We start from the raw sequence: 27,990 nt of genomic DNA, 5'->3' as shown, positions 1-27,990 counted from the left end.
CAGAGGTCAGACATGCTGCTAATTGGATGGGCAAGATGAAGTTGTCTTTCTTTAAAACATATTTTGTAAATCTATCCTAACAACTATGAACTATACTGTTGGAGAAAACCTCAAATATATTGCACACCATGTAAGTAGAAGAAAGACTCCAATTGCCAATACCCTTTAAAGTACCACAGTCTTGTGTGATGTGTTATGATCAGAGGTTGGCAGCAGCAGCAGCAGCAGAAATGCTAAAAGAGTAAAGAAAGGAGTTTATCTAGTAATAGGAATTTATCCAAACCTTGAGAGCTTCCTGTGAAAATAAACCCAGAGAGAGAGAAAGAGAGAGAGGGGGGTGTACATGGAGGTGGGGGTGTTAGTAAAAACATCCAGGATAACCATAACTCAGATTATCACATTATTTCACCACATGCTTTTACTGCGTTAAAGAGGAATGTTTTGAAAGTACTTGTAAAATACACAATAGAATAAAGTAATTTCCTGCACTGCATCATTCCTAGCTTGGTGACCTGCATGTTTTCCTATTAGTTTTAAAGGTTACTAATTAAGGTTAAAGGTTGAATTAATATTCAATCAACAGCATAGACATTTCAACCCTATATTGATTTTACATCAATGAGAATATGTTGCACCCATACAACAGGAAAAACGAGTCAGACGATTAGAAAGGTTAATTACATTTATTTGGGGGAGAAGTGGCCATAACAATGACAGCAGTCCGGAGGGGGGTTATATGGTCTAATGGCAGAGTGGTTATGGCCACATATGTTTGCTCAAGTATAAATTGTAGAGAACATTACAGGAGAAGTTGACGGATGTGCACACAATCTCTAAATGTATTGATGTATCTTGAAAAGCTGACTTATTACCTTGGGGAAAGGAGATGGATACATTCCCCAGATCTATTCTGATTCCAGATCACACATAACATATTATAAATGGTGACATATTCATTAATTAGAACATTAAAGAAATTCCTCCATTGTCACAGATGCTTAAAATGGAAACCAGTATCTTGAAAAACTAAAACTAAATAATTATTGTTTAATTTCTTAGAAACCCTGCTTGAACATTTTGTATCATGGTTGCTTTGTAGGGGGGCAATTCAGTACATGAATCTTTAATATTATAAGTCAGGGGTTGGGAACCTTTTAGGCTGGGAGAGCCATAAAACCCAAATATTTTTTAATGTATTTCCTTGAGAGCCATATATTTAATCAAATTGAATGCAACTTTATGCGTGCATTTTTTAAGTATATCCCATCTCCGAGTACTAATAGCGGTATCAGTGTTTCAGTGAACAGGTGCTCTTTTATTAAATAAACTAAACGCTTATGTTATTTATCTCATTTATGAGCACGTTTCAGTGTTTACTGCAACTGGGTGTCAAACTCAAGGCAATTATATCCGGCCCGCGAGAAAATATCATATGTCTGTCATAACTGGCCCGCCGGTTTTGGTTATTAAATCAATGCATGGTACAACCACGGGGAAATACATTTTTGAGGACATATCTAAATGTGTGAGAAATGAAACTGCCCCGGGACAAACTGACGGGACTGACAGATGGAGCGCCTGCGATGTGATGAAAAGAGCGGATTATTGGGCAGGATGCGGGAGAAGATGCAGCTGACGGTGTATCACTGCATCATACACCAGGAAGCGCTGTGTTGTACAGCTCTGGAGATGGAACATGTAATAAGCACCATAACACAGACAGGAAACTTTATAGTCAATTTAAGTCTTTTCTGAACATGGCGGTGCGATGGTTGAGTCGAGGGAAAGTGCTGAATAGATTTTTCGAGTTGCGTGATGAAATCTGGCAGTTTTTGGAAAGCAAAGGGAAACACACCACAGATCTCTGGGATGATGTGAGCTGGACTGTTTGTGCGACATAACGAAGCATCTCACTGTTAAACTTCCAGCTTCAGGGCCGTGTGATCACGGCCCTGAACATGTATGATGTCAAGCTGCCTGTGGGCACTTTATCCAATATGTGTATCCTGTTCAATAAATGTGGACCGTGTTTGGCCCTCGACGTAGTCCCAGTTTTCAATGTTGGCTCTCTCTGTGATTGAGTTTGACACCCCTGGCTGCTTGCTTTGCACAGTTTCTCCCCTGCTCGGTTTCGTGAAAGGCGGGGCTTCACTGCCGACACACACATGTGCGAACACACCTACAGTCAGAGACAGGGCGGAGGAAAGGAGAGGGGAGAACTAAAAGAAAAATCCGCTTCTAAAAGTTTTACTTTAAAATGACACAGTATAATTATTTATTACTTGATTACTAAAAATGTCAGCTCAAAATGGTCTCGCGAGCCATAGGTTCCCAACCCCTGTTATAAGTGAACCGGCTTTGAATGTGTGCCAACTTGTATGACATGTAGCACAATGTATGTATATGCGGCTGATACCTCTTCCTTTTCAAGGTTATGTTATTCGGGCACCACTCACCTCCTCATCTTCAAACCCAGTCAGGTCCCATTCATAGTTCAGTCTCATCTGCCTCCTCTTCCAATGCTCCATGAACATGGCAGCTTGAACCAGAAAGAATATAATTAGACAAACACTCAGACACTGGAATTTATTACACCTTACGCTTCAACTTTAAACCTTAAGCAGTTGGGTGATCTTGTGCATTGAGTAACGGAGGTCAGTAGTGGTAATAGGTAGCCTATATGTTTAGCTAATCAGTGCCTGACGACGATTTAGCCTCTGACGCCAACAACCAATATTTCGACGAACTCCTGGACCAATTGGGCACGGCTTGTTTTTATACGACACTGGATTTAACCAAGGGTTACTGGCAGATTCCCCTGTCTCCAGAGTCCAGGTAAAAAACGGCCATCTCCACTGCGTATGGCTTATACCAGTTTGTGACTCTTCCATTCGGGTTGTTTAGAGCCTCAGCCACCTTTCAGCGGCTTCAGATCCGGTCCAGTGGACAGAGCCGTGTCAGCGGGCGTTTGAGAATGGTAAAGAAAGCCCTCTGTGGGAAGCCACTCCTGTTCTCTCCTAACTTTGCTCTTCCTTTTGTTTTGCAGACCGACGCCTCGAACAGCGGAGTGGGAGCTGTTCTGTTCCAGGAGGTGGAGGGGGTCGACCGCCCCGTACTGTACATTAGCCTGAAGCTGGCTCAGCGGGAGGTGAACTACAGTACGGTGGAGACAGAGTGCCTCGCCATATGGTGGGCGGTCGACGCCCTGCGTTATTATCTTATTATCTCCTTGGGCGCTCTTTCACCCTCTGGTCGGACCATGCCCCGCTCCAGTGGCTCCACCCGTTGGTATCTGGCATTGCAACCGTTCAACTTCAAGGTGATCCACAGGCCAGGTAACCGGATGGTCGTGGCTGATTTCATCTCTCGCTTGGCGGAGGGGGAGGGGGGAGAGTTATCTTGCGGCCGGCGGGCTCCCGGCCTGAGTTGGGCGGTGGGGGTGTGTGGCAGTGGGGTGTGGTTAGGGCACCGGCTGCTGGGGATTCGTACATTTCAGACTAAAGTACACTGTGGACGAGTCGTCCACAGTATTTTAGTCTGAAATGTACGAATTTCAAGTATGCTGTAAATCTACCACAGTTGTCACAGAGCATGCAGGGCTGAAATGGAAAGCTTGACAGATGTAGTAACAGTAACTAAGGGGGACGTGGTTTAACCGTGGATCTATTAAATTGCACCACAAAGAGCAGCCTCAAAAATTTCTAGGAAGACATCATAAAATGGACTGTGATTGTATGCATTTTTGAGTGAGCCATTGTGTATTCACCCCACAGAGCCATGAATATAGAGAAGAAAACGGTGGCAGGGTTGTCGAACAAGTGACTGGCCCGGGCGGTTCCACAGGCAGTACTAAGTTTCCAGTAGCTGCACACTCTGTCACACAGAGGACACATGGTGATGTTGTTCTTTGGGTGGCAGATCTCCATGCTGGAAAACAACACACACACACACACACACACACACACACACACACACACACACACACACACACACACACATACACACACACACACACATAAGAGGCAAAGTCTCTACCAAACAAGCTCTGTAGAGAGTACTAAAATGATGCATCCATGTAGAGAGTTGTATTGTCTTGTGCAGACAAAGATACTCCAGAGGGCAGTGTCAGACCACAAAATACTTTATGTACTTATACTTCAAGAACTCTTATTGTTGTGCAATTGGCCAATTTTGACACACGGTGGATGTGCGTAGCAGATATGGTGACATTGTAAATATGCCTTGTTGAGTCAATTTAAAAAAATGTTTAATTAAAGCCAAGGTACTCTATTTGATTCCCCATATTTACGTGTTTCTTGTAAGCTATGGAGGGCCATGTTGCAGATATTGATTGCCGTTTATAGTAGACAATAGCGCTGAGCATCTGATTGACAGTAACTACTAGTTCTGTTGTCGAGGACTTCTCACCATAAACATTGCCTATACCAGCATAAATCGGACAGGGATAAAATGGAGGAAGAAGACAATGAAGTCGAGTCGAACCGAGATCCAAAGCGTGTTAATGAGATGCAAAATTAGTATATGTTAGTGTAAGAGCAGGATGAGTCATCAACATTTTATAATGTTTTCCAGGAAATGACAAACTCTACAATACCATTAAGAGCGGCGCGGGGAAACACTGTACTTTATCGGAAAAACAGCAAACAACATCCAGCTAAATAATAATGTATATGTACTACTAATAGGCACAATATAGCCCAGAGAAATGTGCAATATTAAGCATTAAGCGCAAAAGCAATGGATTTCCTCGTAGCACCATCATAAGAACATTTAGTAACAACAATATGCAACAGCAATACCACCAAACCAAACCGCTAAATAAAGAATCAAAGCTTTGTTTTTTAAGATAGATTGCATCCAGGATCACAGGATCATTGTTCAATGGAAGGCCACATTTCCCTCCTCAGTTTCCCTCCATTGTACAGTATATAAGAGACAGTGTAGCAGGTTTATTATCTGCACTCTTAAAACACTTAATAGGAGATTAAAAAAAGGATGTTGTTTGCTCAATGTATACCTCATATTGGTGCAAATCTCTGAGCCTCTCTTAGACTCGTTCTGCGTAGCCTAATCCGGTCCAGTTCGCTCCAAGTGTGCAACTTTACAAGAGTCTCTTTTCCCAGTCCGTGTCAGTCATCTGCGGCAGGTCTACTGGAAAGTCACTTTTTAATTTCCTCGATTACTTAGATTGCGTTGTTGATCATCTTCCCAGTGAATCCACATCTTGGTCAGATATGGTTTCTGCAAACATCTGTTTCTCCTTGAGAAATGTCTTTCTGTCCCTTAATGTTACTGTTGCCATCAGCGGGGAAATTGTGTGCAAGCGATTTACAAACAATGCCGCCACCCTGAAGCTCTCATCTGTCCAAACTCTTGTGAAGTATAATTATAGTATAAAATAAGATACAATTAACCTGTACCCCAATAAAAGTGTTTTGCATCGAGACATTCCTTATATTATCATGTCATCATATATCGGTCAAATCAGAATGCACTGACAAACATATACCGTTTGATTCATCTGAAGTTATTCTTTCAAGAATAACTTCTCAAATGTCGCTGAAAAGGTCATTAAGTATACGCATAAATAAATAGATTTGAAAATTGAATAGAAAAAATGTATCTTCAGTAACAAAATTAAGTAGTGAGAAATAAGCCATGCAGTTTCTGAATATGTCTTCATTTTAGTTTGATAACGGTTCATTTAAAGCTTTTCTGGTAGTTTCCAGAGGCGGTGAGTCGCGCTGGACGTCCCTGATTTGTATAAAGTAGCTTAGACCTCAACTTAATGCCAACAAGGGACAGACAATGTGACGCCCCGACTTTCGCAATGCACGGCTGCTTACATAGACAATGAATGGGAAGCGTGGAAGCATATAAATCCACTTGAATGCAGGAAGTGAAGTGTTCAACGCTCAACATATCCTGGGGGACCCCAGACCCCCACTGAATATGTGTTCCCACCAATGTTGAAATCATACATATCCTACTGCTCCCAGTAGCCTCAGCCTTTTCCCTTGATAGACTGCTTGTTTCCGTTGCTTCTTGTTTGGCGCAAAATTACAGTTTCCTGGTTGGCTTGGTTTGTGATCAATAACGAGACCTAATGATAATGATATTCCAAATGTCCAGTTTAATCAAATCCGTTATTTGGCATTCAATGACATGATTTGTAAATGATGTAACACCAAATAATTAACATTAATATTCAGGGCAGACAATTAGCCTACATTTAATTGATGGGGTGGTGAGGGTTCTGCATTATGGATCTCTACTGCTGTAGAGAGAAAATGATGCCAGGCTAACAGAAAAATAAGTTAAAGTTATAATAAGTTTATATACAAAATACTTTTAAAAGATCTTCTTTTTGATATCATGGTAATAACAGCTATTTAATTGGTGCGTTAGAAAACATTTGGAAAAGTAAAGACAGACACACAGACAGGAGGTCTGGTTTGTTTTACTGTGTGGTTCAGTGTCCAGGTGAGACTCTGACATTAACACTAGTACTGAGCGTGTGTGGTGTGTGTCTGTATTGAGTGCCGACAGCATGTGTCATAATATCCTGTGCATGATGAGAAGCAGGTTGAGGAAGTAGAGGAGGCCTGTATTTCCCAGCTCATTCATCAAAGCTTTTCCTGTGTCTCCCTCACTCTGTATTTGTGCTTCCACGTTGAAATACTTTACCTCTTACAAACGTCCTTTATACAGTTTACATTAGCAACTCATGCTGTCCATTATTGAGTCCCAATATTTAATATAATTAACTAAAAGAATGGTTTTACCTTTTGGGAATTCCCTAATTGATATCTTTACATAAATCTCATATCCGTGTGTTACATATAGAGTCCATTTTTCCAACAGCATGTTTTCCAAAATAATCTGAACTTTTTGACATTATGCCTGGTGGAAATTTGAGAGCATCTTTAGAAGCTCCAGAGCCTGATTGCATCTTTACGTTTTTAATCATGACCATTTGTTAAGTGAGGGTTTATGTCTAATGAGTGGCATTGTTGAATCAGAAAATAAACTACACAAATACAAACACATATCATTTTTACTTGCACCCAACTGGCCATGTGTTGTTTATGCTAGTTTCTGTCCTCATCATCCTTCTCTCACTCCTCTTTTCATAAAGTGACTGTCACCCAGACAGCAAAGATCTGCACACACAGCTCTTCATTCATGGTTTCTTATTATTCTTCTACACACACTTTTGCCCGGCTGTTTTTAAATCACATACTCTTGTTTTTCCATTCCTGTAGGTCTGAAGATTAAACGAATAAGATCCAACATGTTAATCAGCTTTAAAGCTACTGGTAGATTTTTAGTTTTTATTTTGGGCAGAGCCGTTCCCGCTGCTTCTAGTCTTTATGTTAAGCTAGGCTTACCACTGTCCAGCTCCGTAGTCAATGCACAGATATGAGACTGAAATCCCTCTTCTCATCTGACTCTAGGACTGAAAGTATGTTCCTTTAATATGTTATATTAGGGGTTAAATGAAATCCTGAAATTTTCATATACGCCGGCATGTTTCCACCATACGGAGGTGTATGACAGGGACTTATGTCTGGTGTGTTTGGCGTATCGTCTGCGTCCTTCAAACGATCACAACTTACCCTTAATTTATATCAACCTATTGCCGATATGTCGTATGCAGCGACATACGTTTCTGCCATACGGATATGTGTGACAGGGCCTTAAGATATTGTCACAACTAATAAAACTAATATGTTTAAAGAGTTCCATAGGCTGACAATCAAGTCCAATCAAAATAGCTCACACAAGTGTGTGTGTGTGTGTGTGTGTGTGTGTGTGTGTGTGTGTGTGTGTGTGTGTGTGTGTTTGTTTACCTTGGTAAGTTGTCATCGACTGTTGCACATCCATACAGAAACACAATGACTCCCACTAGAGAGGCAGGAATCAGCATCTGGGTATAGAGACCCAACCAGGCAAAGTACAGACCAATCTTCTCGCCAAAATACTTCCTAAAAAAGACGCAAATCATTTTGATTATTCAGACAAAACTGCCATGTTGGTATCAGGACACAGGAATCTGAACTGTACTAAAAAGATATAAGCAGCGATTCAGTCTGCATTAAAACAGCGCCGGGGGCTGCGTTTTTTAAGGTACTGGTGAGACATTGAAATCAGATCCAGGAAGTCCAACTGGAGTAACAAATGATGCGTTTGAAGGCTTATCAGCTGCCCAAACAAAACAGTTTGTAACACTCAGCCTTACTCACACCTTTTGAAAGTAAAAGTTTAATGCTTTCTAAGATCTCTTTTAAGTCCTTACCGAATAAGTCCGATGGGCTGGTACTTGTAGAAGACACTGTAGTTTGCCCACTCTTCATACAAAAGCTGAGGAAGACAATCAACAGTATTTTGTTGCATTATTTATGTACAGTTTGATCACGCCTTTAGACTTTCTACTGCCATATTTGTCTTTAATATAGGTCGGGCCGTGGATGTAGAATTCATGTGACAAACACAAATGAGCTGGAAGAGATCCCGTGTCATGGGTCGACTATAAGATGAATCGCATGTTTAAAACTTTAAATTGTACTGTGGGCTCTAATAGTTGATTCAATGTATTTTTTAATATGTTGTAAATATTTTCAGCAGCGGATTAATATACATTTGGTACTCTAGTGAGAATTCTCAGAAGCAGGACAGTGCATATATACATAGTTATATATGTTTACAACAAAACAACTTGAACAATAACTGCACTCATCCTACCATACCACATTTTTGAAAGTTTGAAACGTGTTTTAAGCTCAAATTGTGTATCATCCATTAACTGTAAAAAATGTAAGCAAAAAGTTCATTCTTTACATTGTGAGTGTTTGCCAAGTATGCTTCAAGCTCAACAATCTAGTAAGTAGACCTTTGAGATCCATGGCAATAGAGGATTGTCAAACAGACCCAATGTGTTTGTGTTGCAAGGTTCAAATTGAAGTGGTGACAGATGTGTGGTCGTAGTCGTGGTCGTGTGGACTCTATATACATGCACGTGTGCAAAGATTTACAAATGCAAAAAATGAACAACAGTCCCTGAAGACTGGTTTCCATACATTTAGAAACAACCTGCTCACCTTTCTGTCATTTGGCACTGCACTCTCCTCATTAATATCTCCCTGAGAAAGGAAAGAGAAGCAATAAAGGTAGTTACTGTGCATACTGACCAGAGACATACACTGGGTTTAGTCAGAGATGGACTAGTTTGAAGAAAAAGGTGGAGCTACAGTAGTTTACTAGTGCTGGCATCTTTTCACCTCATCTTCTAGTGTTTCCAAAAATGATGAATGATGAACGTCTTCAAAACACAAGCATATAAACATGATTTGGAACTACAGTTGTAGCACCTAAGATAAAAATAACCTATTAGTGCCTGGATACTCACATCATGAAGAGGATAAGCAGCTGTATAGACACCACTACCCAGGAGACTAGTGATACCTGCAGAGAGAAAACAAACACAGAGGGTGTCAATGTATGTTCCACCTCTGTATACCCTAGCTCAGGAAATGTGTCCACAGCAGAGCTGTGACCTTATGAGGTATCCCAGACGTAGCGTTGGTTGTCTTCTATTAAGACACACAACACAGACAAAACGATTGACTCATTATAGCTCGACACCCTACGACGACTGTAATAATCGGGTTGATATCATGTAGTCATTAAAGTTGTGGGTAATACATGTCACCCTCTCTTAGAGATGATGCAATTAACAACTCACTGCTCTGCCGAGAGGCATATTGAATTCATACTCTTAACTCAGTTGAGCCTTTTGGCCCAAATGAAAAACAGAATTTGTGATATTTCCTCAAATTTGTGACACTTAATGCTCCCTTTTCTTTTGTTCCTGATGTCATTGTGGCATTTCCACATTGGCAATTGCAACTCCCACCTTTGGATCCAATGTTTTTGAAATCCTATTCAACTAATTATCCAATGAGAAATGCACACCTGTAAGTTAACTATAGACCAGACCAGCATCCTGTCATCAATAATATTTCAGACTTAAAGGTTCACCCCATCATTATTTGCGACCATGCCCCTGTAACACTTGGAACAGAACCAGTCTGCATTAACTCATCACCAATGTCGCTTTAGCACAAGTTAAGTTTAAGACAGATCCATTAAAAAAAGAGTGGGCATCCTTCCTAAAAATTAGTGATTCTCCTAAGTCCTCACTTACTCTTCTGTGGGACACAGGATAGGCAACATTAAGAAGTAAAATTATTTTGAAAAAAAAGAAAGAAAAGAAAAGAAACTGAACTGAAAATAAAATCAAACAACTCGAAAATATTATTGCAAGTAACCAAACAGAGAAAACAACTAGAATTAAATAGGAAAATATATATTTCAACTAAATTAAATTATGAATAAGAATTAAAAACAAACTAAATATTTCCACCAATACAATAAATATTAATAAATACTTTTCAAATCCAACTAAACAAAATAAAGAAAAAACAACAATCTTAACCATTCAGCAGGGAAGTCCACACATTCACCTCAAGAGATGAATAAAATCTTCCCAAGATGTTATGCTAGTCTATAGTCATCAGAAAAGACCCAAGTAAAGAATACAACAACTACTACACACAACTACTAACCACAGCTTAAAGAACAAACTCACATACTTGATTCACCAATAACATTGGATAAACTTTTCACTGCCCTCAATCTTATGCCAAACAATAATGCACCAGGGGTTTCTGCTGAGTTCTATAAGCACTTTTGGTCCCATCACCACTCTTCAACAAACTAATTGGTGAAATAAAAAACGTTTTGTTTTTAAGTTATTGTCCCATTTCTCTTACAAACACAGATATAAAAATCATTAGTAACGTCCTGAAAAAGTCACTACATCCATTATCCATCCAGTTTATCTCATGCAGTAAAACACACAGACTGTTTAACTTAATGCTTTATTCATCAGTAACACAGGCAGGAACCATGATTACCACCTTGTATCCAGAAAAAGCCGTTGATAGGGTAAAACTGGACATGTCTCTTTTACATATTAGAAATATTTGGTTCTGGGGAATCATTTATAAACTGGGTTAGGGTGTTGTACATCTCACCTTTAGCCAATGTTATCACCAATAGAGTAACATCACCTAGCTTCACACTGTACAGGGGGACTAAGCAAGGATGCTCACTCTCTCCCTCGGACCATTAGCAGCAGCAATTCCTCAGAACATCCACATAAAAATAAGCCAAACACTCAAAAACACATCATAAGATCCGTCTTTATGCAGATGACATATTGCTGTGTCTACAAAACCTCACCTCATCACTACAAGAAACAATTATAGCTTTTAATCATACTCATATATTTCAGAGTACGCTATTAACTAGAATGAATCTTAAATCCTTCCAATACATACCAACAGCTAGGATGTGGCTGCCCATACAACACCTATCCCATTATGCACATAGTCACCTCACGTTTTTAGGCATAAATATTGTCATCAAGGCTGACAGAGGACACCACTACTTATAACAATAAATGACTAACTAGCCCTAAAACTAACCCACTATCCATTATGGGCAGATTAGCTAATGTTAAACTAACAATACTTCCTAAAATAAATTATCTATCTTCAGTTATTTCAACTCAACCCACCCTAACTGGTTCAAATCGTTACATTCAATCATCTTTAAATTCTACAGAAAAACAAGAGACCAAGAATTAAACTGGTCACTCTACACACAGAGACTGTGAGAGATCCAGAGATCCAGACTTACCCATGCTGTACTTGGCCTTGCATTTCGTTCTTTTTAATATTTCAAAAACCTGAAAGGAAATGAAAAACAAAAGAATTGAACTTTATGTCCCAAAATGTGTTTATAGAAATTCAAGTTTGATTTACACACACTATAATAAAACAATGATAAAGCTCCAATCTGAAACATCCATCCATCGTCCATCCATCCATCGTCCACCGCTTATCCGGGATCGGGTCGCGGGGGCAGCAGCTCCAGCAAGGAACCCCAGCCTTCCCTTCTCCGGGCCACATCCTCCAGCTCCGACTGGGGGATCCTAAGGCGTTCCCAGGCCAGTGAGGAGATATAATCTCTCCACCGAGTCCTTGGTCTTCCTCGGGGTCTCCTCCCAGCTGGACGTGCCTGGAACACCTCCCTAGGGAGGCGCCAAGGTGGCATCCTTACTAGATGCCCGAACCACCTCAACTGGCTCCTTTCAACGTAAAGGAGCAGCGGCTCTACTCCGAGTCTCTCACGGATGGCTGAGCTTCTCACCCTATCTCTAAGGTAGACGCCAGCCAACCGTCTGAGAAAACCCATTTCGGCCGCTTGTACCCGTGATCTCGTTCTTTCGGTCATGACCCAGCCTTCATGACCATAGGTGAGGGTAGGAACGAAGATCGACCGGTATATTGAGAGCTTTGCTTTCTGGCTCAGCTCTCTTTTCGTCACAACGGTGCGGTAAAATGACTGTAATACCGCCCCCGCTGCTCCGATTCTCCGGCCAATCTCTCGCTCCATCGTCCCCTCACTCGCGAACAAGACCCCGAGGTACTTGAACTCCTTCACTTGGGGTAATGGCTCATTCCCTACCCGGAGTAGGCAATCCACCGGTTTCCTGCTGAGAGCCATGGCATCAGATTTTGAGGTGCTGATCCTCATCCCAACCGCTTCACACTCGGCTGCGAACCGATCCAGTGAATGTTGAAGGTCACAGACCGATGATGCCATAAGGACCACATCATCTGCAAAGAGCAGCGATTTGATCCTCAGGTCACTGAACTGCAACCCCTCTCCTCCACGACTACGCCTCGATATCCTATCCATGAAAATCACAAACAGGATTGGTGAAAAAGCGCAGCCCTGGCGGAGGCCAACATTCACTGGAAACGAGTCCGACTTACTGCCGAGTATCCGGACACAACTCTTGCTTTGGGCGTACAGGGATTGGATGGCCCTCAAAAGTGACCCCCTCACCCCATACTCCCGCAGTACCTCCCACAGTATCACCCAGGGGACCCGGTCATACGCCTTCTCCAGATCCACAAAACACATGTAGACCGGATGGGCGTACTCCCAGGCCCCCTCCAGGATCCTTGCGAGAGTGAAGAGTTGGTCCGTTGTTCCACGACCAGGACGGAATCCGCATTGTTCCTCTTCAATCAGAGGTTCGACTACCGGCCGAACCCTCCTTTCCAGTACCTTGGAGTAGACTTTACCAGGGAGGCTGAGAAGTGTGATACCCCTGTAGTTGGCACACACTCTCTGGTCCCCCTTTTTAAATAGGGGAACCACCACCCCGGTCTGCCAACCCCTAGGCACTGTCCCAGACTTCCACGTAATGTTGACGAGGCGTGTCAACCAAGACAGCCCCTCAACACCCAAAGCCTTCAGCATTTCTGGACGGATCTCATCAACCCCTGCGGCTTTGCCACTGTGGAGTTGTTTGACTACCTCAGTGACTTCCATCAGGGAAATTGACGATGATCCCCCATCAGCTTCCAGCTCTGCCTCTACCATAGAGGGCGTGTTAGTTGGATTCAGGAGTTCCTCAAAGTGCTCCTTCCACCGGCCGATAACCTTCTCAGTTGAAGTCAGCAGGGTCCCACCCTTGCTGTACACAGCTTGGATGGTTCCTCGCTTCCCCCTCCTGAGGTGCCGGATGGTTTTCCAGAAGCACCTTGGTGCCGACCGAAAGTCCTTCTCCATAGCTTCTCCGAACTTCTCCCACACCCGCTGCTTTGCCTCTGACATGGCAGAGGCTGCCGCCCTTCTAGTCCTTCGGTACCCTGCAACTGTTTCCGATTACAAAATCGATCATTGACCTTTGGCCAATCTGAAACAGCAATAATAAAATACACCAAATTACAAAAGTTTAGCCAAAATTGATTCAGACAGTTGACAGTGCATGACCTCGGTGGGACAGAGAGTATTTTACATAAATACTGTAAATGCATCCAGATCTAGGCATTGGATAAACCCACTGTACAATACGTGTACAATACCATACTATTCATTGTGACTGTGACGATAATCCATCACCTCATCGTGGACAACAAACAGCTACCAAGCTGTGATTAGCTTCCTTCTTAGCTTTGGTGACATTAAAAAAATGCTTTAGATGGTTTACAAAACCTCTTAGATGTTTTAGTCATTGTTTGCATATATCTGGTCTTTCTAACAAACAACTGAAAGGTTTTGCGTTGTGATATAACATATTTCTGTCAGAAAAACTCATACATAAATTAACATTTTTTATATTTGTAGATACATCACAGAAAACCTCAGTGAACTTACTATTGAACTCTTGGTTTTGCTGTCAAAGAAGTAATCTTTGTCTGAAAGGTCAAACCTGTAAATTAAACAAAAAAGCACACACTTGTTACTGTCTGTTGTTACTGTCTGTTTAGGTTCAGACATCTTACTTAGTATATACTACAGTATCCGTAGAGTAACACATTTAAAGTGCTTCCAGTCTGCCATTTTTATCACACTGTTAAGCTATCATGAATAAAAAGCATGTTCCAAACTAAACATCTTCCTCAGTGGCCATAATCTATCTTGTTTCTGACCCTCTCCCTGACACCCACCAGACGGTTGGGCAACAACCTGGCTTAACTTTGTCTCATCAATCCTAGTTTAGTTTGCTAGGTTCATTCAGGACAGGGTTTGTTCACAATAAATAGTAAGCCTCCCATGTGAAGCGCCGCTCTGGTAACATTTTTTCTACTTCAATGCTAGACAATGAACAAAATAGCTTCATCACAGGTGTCCTCTTTACTGTTGTGCAGCCTGTACACATATAATAAGCTACGAGGGTCCAACCTTTTTCCATCAAAGTTTAAAAGATGCACTTACAGGTGTTGTTTCTCCCTGGAGAAAGTATGTGACAGGTGTTTGATGTTCTTGGGTTGATGTTCCTCAACATGAGGGTGGAGAGGTTCCACCACTTTACTGATCAGGGAGCTGATCTTCTCCACAACACCACTCAACTGCTTGACTTCATACACCTAGAAATGCCCACACAACACACACACACACACACACACACACACACACACACACACACGCACACACACACAGACACACACACACACACACACACGCACACACACACACACACACACAGGTATATTCAGGTGATTCCTATACTTTATATCGAGTTCTCTGCTTACCAATAAAAGCGTGTTGGAAGGGCTGCATTTAATGAGAGAAAAACAACCAGTACACAACCTGATATGTGCAATATTCAGTTATAAGGGCAAACTTTCAGTCATAAACCTTCTTCAAGTGTCAACAGTACAGACAAGTGAACACTACACACAATCACTTGGTCAGTGATGATGCAAAACACCTGTTCCACTGAACCTTATCACTGTAGCAAAGATCTCTGGGAACTGCAGTCTCAAGTTAAATATACTTCAAGTAGAGAAATGCATTCAACATGGAAACATTACAGTAAACAATTATAACAACTCTGGACAAAACAGCAATACCACCAAGTGTGCAAATGAGAAAAGTGATCTGGGTGCACCTGTGCGAGTGACTCTAATTGTTCTCTAAAATGTTATTAAAGGTTTTATCTCTCCTGCTCTCATTAATGTCAATGTAGTCTACAAAACACTCAGGTCGTAGCTTTTTAAGTTTTAATTGCCACTTTCATTTAAATGAGAAACAACGAGGGCAGCAGATTCTGTCAGCAGTATTTAATTAATGTTAATGCTGTGAGTAATTTGAAGAGCCTAAAATGAAAAAAAGTGTATGTATGTACTTAGCCAAAGACGATTTGTGGGGGAAAGAAAATAATTCCAACAACACCAACACAGTAATAATCCGCCTCTGATGCAATTGTATCTCTTCCACATTATACTGTGAGGGTTATGTACACAGGAAATGTTTGTTTGAGTGAGGGAAGCGCTATGTTTATTTACGTAGGGAAGTTCTCGTGTGGATGGTGGGCTTACAAAGAGCAGAACTTTGACTACAAAGAGCAGAACTTTGACTATAAAGAGCAGAACTTTGACTACAAAGAGCAGAACTTTGAATATAAAGAGCAGAACTTTGAATACAAAGAGCAGAACTTTGAATACAAAGAGCAGAACCTTGACCACAAAGAGCAGAACTTTGACTACAAAGAGCAGAACTTTGAATACAAAGAGCAGAACCTTGACTATAAAGAGCTAAACTTTGACTACAAAGAGCAGAACTTTGACTATAAAGAGCAGAACTTTGACTACAAAGAGCAGAACTTTGACTACAAAGAGCAGAACTTTGAATACAAAGAGCAGAACCTTGACCACAAAGAGCAGAACTTTGACTACAAAGAGCAGAACTTTGAATACAAAGAGCAGAACCTTGACTATAAAGAGCAGAACTTTGACTGCAAAGAGCAGAACTTTGAATACAAAGAGCAGAACCTTGACTATAAAGAGCAGAACTTTGACTGCAAAGAGCAGAACTTTGACTATAAAGAGCAGAACTTTGACTACAGAGAGCAGAACTTTGACTACAAAGAGCAGAACTTTGACTATAAAGAGCAGAACTTTGACTACAGAGAGCAGAACTTTGCATACAGAGAGCAGAACTTTGCTTACCAAGAGCAGAACTTTGACCATAAAGAGCAGAACTTTGACTATAAAGAGCAGAACTTTGATTACAGAGAGCAGAACTTTGAATACAGAGAGCAGAACTTTAAATACAAAGAGCAGAACTTTGAATACAAGGAGCAGAACTTTTTTGTTTGCAGTTGTTTGTTGACAACAAATCCATGATTGAAGGACTTAGTGAAGCTCAACTCATCCCGAGTCTTTGTTAGGAGTTTATCGTATTTTTAGGAATTGTTCTGTTAGTTAGTGTTAGTTTTCCACTGCGTCTTGCATATGTGTCATGTTAAAAATAATGCCTTGTCCCTCATTTCTTTCAATTTAGGGACACAAGTGGATCCTGATCTTGGTAAAGACTTCTAAAAAAAACCTGACAGTTTTCCATACAAACACGTTGTAGGTGCTCCTCATCGTCTCTAACAAACGTCAAAGATATTCATCTTTATGTTTTTCGACAACTTAATTTTAATTACATGTCCTTGGGAAAGATACTGGACCCCAAATGGCTCCCGATGGCATAGCAACCATTATATGAATGTAAATGGGTGAATGCTGACTTGTGTTGTAAAAAGTGTTATATAAATGCAGTCCATTTACTATTCACTGGTAAGTCTGAAAAGGATCTTGTGGAAACATGTTTAAAATCTAGATAATACAAAATATGGGTAACATCAAAGTCGCAAAATCATTAAATGTATATATATGTATTATAGATGTATCAAGTTAATATGTTGCGACCCACCCATAAAGGGCCTCAAACCCACGCTGAGTCAGGATTGACTGTGATGGGTTGCTTGAAAAGCATTAAAAGAAAAGTGTCTTGTTCATTGTTTATTAAGACAGAAAGACAGAACAGACAGAGACAGTGAGTGATACCTTCTTGGTGGGCATCTTCAGCTTCATTAACTCGGCCTCCCGACAGAGAATGTTCCAGGGAGCATGAATCTTTACAAAGCCCACCCCTGCAATCTTGGTCTAAGAGACAAAAACACAAACACTCACATATATTTGGATGTAATTAAGAATACAAAAGAGAAACCTTTTTAAATTAACAGAACGTTGCATCTAAAAAAAACAAAAACAGAAAGATGACCACGGGGGAACAAGCGACAGAAATGTGAGGAGACTCCATTGGTTGAGAATAAAAAATGTTTTTCCACTTGACCACTTTAGTTCAATTCTACCATTAACAGCATCTTTGGGGTGATGGATATGGATAGATATGGATATAACTTCTATATATAACTGATTGAGCATCAGTGAAGTTTTTACTGTAACTGCTGATTCTGTATTACGTCTAATAATGACTTATGCAGCCTCTCTACAGCATTACACCAGGATCCGCCTAGTTTGCATTACCACTGGTGGTCACCAAAATATCAAATATGAGGTGGTCTCACACATGCTTGCATATTTTCCCTCTGGAAAAGAGGAATCAAGCCCTTCTATGTATTTACAACCTCAGGTCAGCCATTTCAAGTCCCTGCTGTGGAGAGCCATCTTTTCTATTTATATGCTGGCATCAGAACATCTTATACATAGACAGAATATCAGTTTACATATTTACGCGTCTGATACACAGATATATCTAAACTGCCACCCTGCAAATAGTTTTACAAAAATTGCCTGCCTCCTAAATTGTCGAAGACAGTTAGAAGCGGATGTCTTGGGCATCCTGGTAGCTCACCTGGTAGAGTGTATGTGTATGTGTGTGTGTGTGTGTGTGTGTGTGTGTGTGTGTGTGTGTGTGTGTGTGTGTGTGTGTGTGTGTGTGTGTGTGTGTGTGTTTGTGTGCTTGCTGCATGTCATCCCCCCTCTCTCCCTCTCTCCCCCTTTCCCAATCTTAAACTGTACTATCATTGAAGGCATACAAAGCCCAAAAAACAATTAAAAAAGAAAGTGGATGTATCTTAACTTGTTGTAGTTAAGTATAAAGAAAGCAAGGATTGAATATAAGGATGGCAGAGGAGACCACAGGGAGACACAGATGAGTAGAAAGAAGAGATGAGGCAATGAGAGGAGAGGAGAGGAGACACATCTTCACTTGAACCCTAAAAAACTTAGTCCACCTCAACTCCTTCATCCCTGTCAAAGAGCCCAGGTTCAGAATCTTAATGAGACAGCTTTTTTCCCTGCAGCCTGAAACTTGTCCTGGGTTGGGTTGTGAAAGATAGCAGCTAACCTCCTCTTTCCTGCCACTGCCTCAGAGCTGGAAACACATACTTCCTCCACCACTCTGTTGGTCAGCCTGTTAGAGGAGATGTAGCTGCTCTCTCTCAGGGTGTGTTTTGAGTCCTGCAGGCAGATCCTCCACTGTCCCACCAACAAACAACTTCACCCTTTGCCCAGTTCACCCATGCAGTCATTTTCAAACAGTGAGAGGGTATCCTGAAAACATATAACATCCCTCTGGCTCGAGATAAATGTATGAACCTCATCTGCATAAGCAGACACAGTAGGAGGGTGGTCAAGATCAGGACCCAGGCAGTGAGAGACCACTGAGCCGACCTCTCCACCTGCAAAGCAGGGGCTCAATAGCTAAGCTATAGAGTTGACCTGAGATAGGACAACACTGTCTTATCACCCGCTGTACAGGGATTGGCTGACTCAGCCCTGTCCCCATCTTCACCATACATTGAGCACCATTGTACAGTATACCAACCCAAGCGTGAAAACTATCACCAATACCAAAAGCCCTAAGTGCATAAAAACTAATTAGAGGGATCCCCCCTTGTGGCAGTGGGGTGTGGTTAGGGCGCCGGCTGCTGGGGAGACCCAGGAGTGTCCCAGCTGGAGGCCAGACAGCTGAACGGAATCAGGTAATCAGTCACATAATAAATGCACGGTGATGGCCTGGTTCTGTTCTCTTGCAGTAGGCTGGGTTCCAGAGAAGACGGAGACGCTTGGTGAGCCACGACGCAGCGCAGCCTGGAGAGCAGCGGCCAGCAGAGCGGCGGACAGGAGAGCTGTGCCTGTAATAGAAAGCTTACCTGTGTGCCAATAAAGCTGTGTGTGTGACACTACACCTCCTCTCTGTCATCCTTATCCCTGACTGTGGACAAGAGTCTCCACACCCCTATTAAAAGTTTTCTCATGATCTAAAGAGACAATACCAAAATCAACATTATATGATCTACATACATCCAAAACATCATGCATGAGGAAAATGTTGTTCATGATTGTTCTGTCAGGTACACAATATGTTTGATCTCTATGTATAATTATTTCCAGAATGTCCTTCAATGTGTTTGACAGGGCTCTGGAAAGCACCTCATCATCTGTACAGAGGAGGGAAACTTAAGTAAGGCCAAGTCTCCTTTCTAGGGCAGCAGGGAAAGCACTGCTCGCTGACAGGAAACAGGAACAGATCCTGTGGCTGGTGGTCACTCTGTCTCCTAGAGCTCAAGGCATCTGCTTCGTCTCTGCAACCAATTTGTCCAGTTTGAAAAAGTAAGAGCTTATTGCATCCATATCCTTTAGTTTGAGGAAGTGAGACCCGACAGGAGATCCCTTCACTCTCTCCTGTAGGGTGCATACCTGACAACATTGAATTTCAAAATAAGGGAATTTTTTTGCCAGACTCTGCTCATATTTTAACAGCTCTCTGCCACCCAGCCCCTATCCATGTAATGTAAATGTAAACACATAAGGGACAGGTATATACATTCAGGAAATATATGTTTATTTAAAGCTGGTGTGGGGAACCTTTTTCATGTCAAGGGCCATCTTTTTTTTATAACATCCTTCGAGGGCCATACTAATTATTGAACTCATAACCTCTGCAACTTTTTTTAAGACACAGCCCATTCATTTCACCTTTCTTTTATACTGTGCAAAAAGCAACTTTTTTATCCCTGTATCTTTCTGTTTTATCAGAAATCAACAATACTTCATTAGTCCCACAACGGGGAAATGTATCTCGTCACAGCTAAAGAACATATGAAGTAAAAAGGCAGTAAACAATAATTAAATATAATAAAAATAATATAAGTACCAAGTGGTTGATAGAAAATAAAGTGAATATTGCACAAATTATATAAAGTGAGTATTGTAAATGGCAGTGATAATTGCACAGCAGTGGTGGAATAGTCTGTTCTTGGTGTGGTGGTCTACCTCTCTATCTGTCCATGTTTGTATGTTCTACTCTGCAGAGAGCTGCTTGTTGGGCCAAACTCCACCGAAGAGCGTTAACTTTATCCAAACGCACTCTTTCAGCTCGTGCAGTTTGACATGTTTCGTGTTTCACACCGCAAGCGCGTCCGCACAAACTAGGAACACTGGCCTTTTATTTCCTCAAAGAAATAATCGTTTGTCCATTTCTCCTGGAAAGTGCAACATTCTGCATCCACCTTTCTCTGTTTTACACTCACCATGCTGCGTTCACTGACATCAATGACAGTCTCGTTTAATACTGAAGCTCTTTGACATGACGTGACCACGTGATGACACGTTCAGCTTGTGTTGTGTTCAAGGACCCTGACCTTGACCAGGAAAAACAGTTAATCGCCCGTCTATTGCTGTCTAGATTTTTATTCTAGTTCTATTCTAGTTTTTTTGCGTGTGTTATGAATTACTTCGAGGGCTGGATCAAATGGTCTCGCGGGCCGTATACGGCCCGTAGGCCGGAGGTTCCCCACCCCTGATTTAAAGTATGTATTACTTGTACAGACATGTTTATACAATGTATGTATTTTATTTATTAGTTAATATCATCAATTTATTTGATGATTGATGAGTTGTGTGTCTTTTGTTTCCCCTGACGAGATCTTAGTCTCTATGTAACCACTCTTTAATGTTGCTAATGTTGATAAGATGGTGTAATTTGCAGTTGCTCTAAACTGAACAGCCACCCCGACACTAAAGTTAGTGCCATGACTAAGGACACACGAACACTCCTCCTCATGATCATGTCACCTTTTTATTTTGGTAAACAGTTTTACCTTTATTGCCTTTAACAGACTTTTTCAATCCTCTGAAGAATATATATATGTGTTCCTATTAGAAGTTTCAGAGGAGAGGAGAGGAGAGGGGAGAGTAGGAGGAATGGGAATGGAAGAGAGAGAGGAGAGGAGAGGAAGGGGAGAGGAGGAAGGAGTAGAGAGAGGAGGAGGATAGGGAGAGGGATAGGATATGATAGGAGGGATATTGGCGAGGATATTTTGATAGATTAGATTCAGGGGGTCGCTGAATGATCCGCTCTCTCTCTGCTCTTTACTCTTCCTTCGCTTAGCTTCCTCTTCTCTTCTGGCGCGCTCTCGATCGCTCGCTCTTCTCTCTCTTCGCTCTAGATCTCTCTCTCGATATATCTCCTCTTCTATTTCCTTCTCGCTATCCTCGCTTTTGCGGCCTCGTGTTCGGCGATCATTCTCGCTCTTCTCGATCTATTCCTCTTCGCTCTCGCTGCTCGATCGCTCTCCTTGCGATGGTTCTATCTCTCTATATCTAGAGCTCTCTTCTCCTCCTCTCTCTCTCTCTCTCTTTCTTCTTTTCTTTCTACTATTATCTGCTCTGAGAGAGAGAGGAGAGAGGAGAGAGAGAGAGAGAGAAGAGCAGAGGAATGTCACAGCTGGCTTCAAGAGGCATCACACTTCAACCCACAGAGGCCAGTGCAGCTGAGTTGCTGTGTTTTTTTATACAGAAACATGTCTGTAAAGTAGATTACAGACACTATAAGAAATAGATTTAGTAGAGAGTGAAAAAAATAAATGGATAAAGATGGAAACTCACGTCCTCATCTTTCTCCAGCTCCAGCCCCATGTCTCTGAGTTTCCCCTCAAACTCCTCCCTCCGGAACATTTTGTGATCCTCTTGACCGTTGACAGTCTCTGCGGGACAGCCCAGCTCCACGTCGGCCACCGGGGAGGACGGCAGGGTCGATGAGTCTCTTGCCTTTTGTTTTTTGTGGTGTCGGAGATGTTCGTTGCGGCCACGGCGAAGGCTGCGGGCGACAGCATTTTCAGTGAGCAGGTGCGTCGACTGGCGGCTGGTGCGGCCCGTGGCCGGCTTCTTCACGTGGTAGGTGAGGACGTAGTCGACGCGCCGCTGGCCATCGTGGAAGTAGAGGCCATGTTGGCACTGGGTGTTTTCCTCTGGGGTGAGAGACTTCAGCAGCTGAAAGCAGACACATGGGGACAGACAGACAGTTTTGTTTCTCTCATGTTTCATGACAAAGTAAATCTTCCCACCTGGCTCAGCAGTTGAACATCATAGTGTGGCAAAAGGTGTTGTTAAAACAAAATGTATCACAATTTCCATCATTATCAGACTCACACCTTACTAATTTCATATGTATAATATTTTTTTTATATATTTTTACTTTAATAAAGAGTTGAGTACAGGATAAACTTTGTTTTATCCTGTACTCAACTCTAAATCTAATCTGAAGTCGTGCCTTTCATTGGCAGAGGCAAATCAAAAACACATACTGTCCCTGCAATTAGAAAAGTTCATCCCCTGCCATCAGTCGGTGCGGGGAGATTCAGTGTGAACGATGCACATATGGAGAGCAATAGATTTACCTAACAGTATATTCACTTACATTATTATTTAGAAGGTTGGTTTAAATGATAGTTTACCTAATTTGTTAATAACTTGCTACACATAATAATGTTCACAGCATGAAGTCTGCATAATAAGCATCAGAATGGAGCCACACACAAACCAAGCGTGAGCTAGCCCAACCTACTTCACGCTTGGTGTGTGTGTTGCTGTAGATAATCGAAACTCACACACACACACACACACACACACACACACACACACACACACACACACACACACACACACACACACACTCTGTCATTATAGTATGATTGTGCAATAGTTTTACTGGTCCGGCTCACTTGAGTTTAAATTGGGCTTTATGCGGCCATGAATAAGGAGCTTGCCTTGTTACCGCTGCCCTAGGGGTCCGAGGTCATGCTTCCCCCGAATATCATCATAAAAAAACCTCACATATACACATGAGGATACACATACACACTCCACACTGCAATTTTGTATATGATAATAGTTGTATATTATTTTGATTCAGCTCTGTAATTCTTTGGATTAATAATTCATTTAAATGTTTCATTTTCATATATATTTTGATATTTGAGTTTTTGTTGTGTTTATTTGCAGATTTTATGTTTTCACATTCAGATCTTATTTTTTGTCTTGTTTTTTTGGTTCAAGATCTTTTTTTCAGTTTCAGACGTTTGGCCCTGATGGGAGTTATGTTGTGGGGTTTGAATGGATTGAAAAACTTGATGAATGATGACAATAATCACAACAGCAACAACAGTTATTATTATCATAATTTAATCAATAATTTAACCAATACTAAGAGTAATAATGACAGTAAATAGACATACTGTATAAGTTAAAGTCGCAAGAAAGAGAAAGGAAAAAAAATACTGTATATACAATAAATAGATAAATTAAATTCCAAAGCGGGCTCTCTTAAGTCCTCAGAAAGTCCACTTGATGAATTGTGGATTTGGACAGAACGCGCCCGTTACGTTTGTGAGCCATGAGGATCCAGCCTTACTTTCAGTCTAGCTTCTGCTTGTGTGACTTTTGAATATCCAACACATTTCAGGAATCTGGATGGCAAAGATAAAAAAGGCTGATTTCACGGGGGCAGTTGGTGCCACAGAAGGGGTGGCAGCTGCTATACCTTCTGTGGTGCTTCCTAGTAAATTGTAAATGAGACATAAATAGTGTATGAATTATGAGCTGTGTCATGGCCTGAGCATACAGTATTTCTCCTTCTGAAGTCTACTTATAACATCTGGCTGCAGATCTGAGGGGAGGTGACAGATCAAACTACACTGAGAGCATGCACCAATAATTAAAGGAGAACTCTACCCATTTTACGCTTATAGATCAGTTTACTAGTGACGGGTGGGGTTGGGTTCCAATACCTGTTGGATCCAGCTTGTGGTTGGCAAGATACCTGGATTACCCAAACTCTGACCCTAAATCTCTTCTTATGGCTTTTATCTGGCAGAGCAGACAGCATGGTAGAAGATATTCACGTGGTAGCTTCTCTTGTTTAGTGCCACTTTAAAGTTCATTCTATAACAGCTCAAATTAAACTTTGCTTTGGTCCGATTAATGTGTCTGTACTCATAAATAATCTGTGAGTGAAGAGAAATCACACTGTGGACGTTTTTGGTGTTCAATAAAACCAACAGAGTGGAGCTACAGTAGGTGAATATTAACAAAAGTGCATTGTTTATGACTTCTCAGCTGAGATTTTTGTATTTAAAACTTTAGTTTCTCACAAATGTTGAAAGCTAAATATAGTAAGATTTAATATTGTATAGCTTTCTAACTCTGGTCATGGTGAGTACTACTCAGCCTGTAAAAACATGTTGATGTCTTACAGTATGGGACTCTTGAGGAGCTTGCTCACAAGAGAATATTTGAATAATCACTGAAACATTGTCTCCTCGGCCATGATTCTGACACTCAGTTACCTTCGGTAGCTTTGCTAAATGAATACCTTTCAGATTAGCACAGGGCTGATTGTTGCTTTTTTTATTTTATTGCCAAAACAACACCCAAGTGTCAGCACCGATACCAAAACGATTTTTTTTTTATGCCTTACATAAGAACAAGTTTATTACTAATCTTACAAAACTTCTTAATTTAACAAAGGAAGTTAAATGTAACATTTCTGAACACAAACAGTAACAATGTCTTCAAAGAAAAAGGTTTTAAATCTTACTAAACGTTCCATGCCATCCTTTCATACAACCCTGACCGAAATAAACTATTTGGATGGGTGGAAAGATTAAGTAACATGTTTGGATGTGAAAAGCTTGTAAAATAGTGATATAAAAAATAAACGACCAAAAAACATCTGTCAGCTGTCCGAGTGTGCACACACCTGCGTCACTGCAGAACACAGTCAGGTAGCAACTCAAATGATACTGTGGACTCAAGTGTGCCCGAAATAGTGACTATATCATGACATGTGCCATCATCTAATGTCAAGTAAGTCAACAGACCGTTTTGTGAATGGATCTTGTTGTGAGACCGTTGTTAACCTCGGTTTCTGATGTCAACACACGGACAACGAATCCTTCAAATGCATAGAAAAACCTAGATTTGAACATCTATCATTTTGTACTAATATTTAGCAATTAAGAAATCCATTTTGAATCCGACAAGAGGTTTCTAGTTTGTTCGTACACACAAGTTAAGATGAAATCTGTGTGTATGTTTCATGACGGAGGCCCCATGCCTCTTCCTAATCCAGCTCTTCTTTTATGAGCTCTCTGCTGCCCAGACCTCCAGAGAAGACACACACATTATCTGGAGTTAAGTGCAGTGTGAGTCTCCTGTCAATTAGCACAATGAACCTTTGTTTGATCTTCCTCATGGACTGATGGTTCAGGTCGACAGATCAACTACGCCGTCGGGGTCAGGTGTTGTATGACTTGAATACTCAATTTTGATTGGTCAATTCCGCAGTTCTCCGGTCTGTTATTTCTTTATAGCAGACTGTTGCTATGGACGCTCGGTTCATAGGCTCTGGGTGACCATGTACAGTCGCATCACTCCACAGAAAAAAGTTTGGAAAATGTAACTGTGGCAACAAAAAAACATTCTGTTCCATCAGAAAACACCATCATTTTAATATATTTGGATAGCACAAAAATGTGGATGCATGATTAATGACTGAACTGTCCCCAGTAAAGAAAAGAACAAGACACAAAGAGCTGGACGATAGAGAAACCGGCAGAATTAAAGACGACAGACAGGAAGTCAACAGTGAAGGGAACACGGGATGGGCTCTGCCAGTGATTACACGCTGTTAATGGAAAACAAAACGTGAACAGACTTTGACAGTTACCGGGCAGAAAACCTCAACCCGTGCTGCGCTCATTTTATGCATCTGTTCAAAACTGTTCCTTCACTAGGGTAAAACTTAGCCTACTAGATTGCCAGTTGCATATAAATTAGGGCTGGGATATAAAGACACTTCTCAAATTTGGCATAATGAATTGTTACCATGGACGCAGTTCCAACTGTAGAAAGGGACTATTACTTACAATATATTGTATTCAATAAAATCATTTTTAAATCAATGTTTTGTGTCGCATTGTTGATTTCTTTAGTAAGTATCCAAGTACTAAGCGGGATAATGTGCATTATTGTGAAACGATGATCCCTCACTTATTTGTTTCTATGGTAATATAAAAGCTTTGGTCATGCTTAACAAGAACACAGCTGCTGTCTTGAGGAATATTCCTCTTTGTTAAAGTAATGAATGTTGCGCTACATACCTGCCTGGCGCCTTTGTTGTGTTCATTTTGTACTGCACTGTCTGTGTCGCTGTAATCGTGGTCCTGACTCAGTACAATCTGAATATATTTAACTCGTCTGGTGAAATATTCAGACTGAACACTCCATGTTTTTGTTTTTTGGCTGCATTATTCCATCAAATGGGAAGATATATCTCATATGTCTCATGTATCATTTTATACATATTTCCCCAGAATTCAGCCTGGCAGTGTTTTTCTCTTACAATACTGACATCCCAAATCACAATATACTTCCTATAGGGTCACCTGGAACACATATGATTGTGCATACTGTCTACATCTCTACCTGAACACACTTCATCCAGTGTTTCACCCTCATTTTACACATTCAGCTGTCTCTCTGTCTGCTCTGTTTGTGGAGACACTTACCTTAAACTTGCCGTGGAAGATGACATCTTGTAGAAAATGTGGCGCCTGTTGCTCAGACCCAGAGGTTGGAGAGAGGTCAACTCCCACTTCTGCTTCCTCTGTCATGGTCCAGCAGGTAGAAAGCCCAGTTAAAGTGATGTGACAAAGAGTTGTTTCCAAACACAATAGTCCGATTTGTGCTCCTCCTCTCTCTGCGTTTGTCTCCTGTTTGAAATTATATGTGATAGCATCTGGCAGTAACGGCCCCTCTCCTGCTTCTCCTCCTATATTCTTGTGACTTTCCACTTTTCTATGGTTCTGCTCGTCTCCCTTTAAAGCTCTGTGTAGCTGTGTTTCTGTCTCAGTGTGGAGTGGCTGGACTGAGCCTGAAGCCTTGTTACTTGAGAAGCCGTCTGTGAGCCAAGATCTAAACTTAGACAACGATAAAACTCTGGTGAACACAAGGTGCCCTCCCTCACTCTCTCAGTCTGTACTAAACTGTAATCACCACAAGATCAGCAACCCCAATACACACCCAACATCTCTCCCTGCCAATGGCTGCTAATCTGCAAATGTGATAGATTGCATGTAAAACAAATGACAACATGTTTCACAAAGTCAAAACATTCCCAAATAACACTCTCATGAGTCAACAGGAGTGTGTGTGTGTGTGTGTGTGTGTGTGTGTGTGTGTG

General features: G+C 41.3%; 1 protein-coding gene across 5 annotated transcripts in view; it reads right to left on the bottom strand.

Annotated features, from left to right (window-relative positions):
- The window catches only part of ano1b (anoctamin 1, calcium activated chloride channel b), a 40,315-nt gene extending 12,654 nt beyond the window's left edge, over nucleotides 1-27,661 (bottom strand). For 2 of the 5 annotated variants that reach the window (XM_029434221.1, XM_029434224.1), the window contains exons 1-13: nucleotides 27,317-27,661; nucleotides 22,356-22,739; nucleotides 17,505-17,603; nucleotides 14,884-15,035; nucleotides 14,323-14,377; nucleotides 11,788-11,836; nucleotides 9,431-9,486; nucleotides 9,123-9,164; nucleotides 8,321-8,385; nucleotides 7,875-8,009; nucleotides 3,767-3,927; nucleotides 2,457-2,539; nucleotides 128-233 (exon numbers count right to left, since the gene is read on the bottom strand). In XM_029434221.1, coding sequence (XP_029290081.1) covers nucleotides 128-233; nucleotides 2,457-2,539; nucleotides 3,767-3,927; nucleotides 7,875-8,009; nucleotides 8,321-8,385; nucleotides 9,123-9,164; nucleotides 9,431-9,486; nucleotides 11,788-11,836; nucleotides 14,323-14,377; nucleotides 14,884-15,035; nucleotides 17,505-17,603; nucleotides 22,356-22,739; nucleotides 27,317-27,421 — 1,492 coding nt within the window. In that variant the 5' untranslated portion in view covers nucleotides 27,422-27,661. Of the gene's footprint in view, nucleotides 1-127; nucleotides 234-283; nucleotides 296-2,456; nucleotides 2,540-3,766; nucleotides 3,928-7,874; nucleotides 8,010-8,320; nucleotides 8,386-9,122; nucleotides 9,165-9,430; nucleotides 9,487-11,787; nucleotides 11,837-11,918; nucleotides 11,994-14,322; nucleotides 14,378-14,883; nucleotides 15,036-17,504; nucleotides 17,604-22,355; nucleotides 22,740-27,316 lie in introns of those variants that run through there. The other 3 variants (XM_029434222.1, XM_029434223.1, XM_029434225.1) reach the window with 3 other exon arrangements.
- Nucleotides 27,662-27,990: the final 329 nt, after the last annotated feature.

This window comes from Cottoperca gobio, chromosome 6, assembly GCF_900634415.1.
Source record: "Cottoperca gobio chromosome 6, fCotGob3.1, whole genome shotgun sequence".
NCBI classification, from domain to species: Eukaryota; Metazoa; Chordata; class Actinopteri; order Perciformes; family Bovichtidae; genus Cottoperca; species Cottoperca gobio.
The sequence above is the reverse complement of the archived record's forward strand: the minus strand, read 5'-3'. Positions and strand labels throughout refer to the sequence as shown.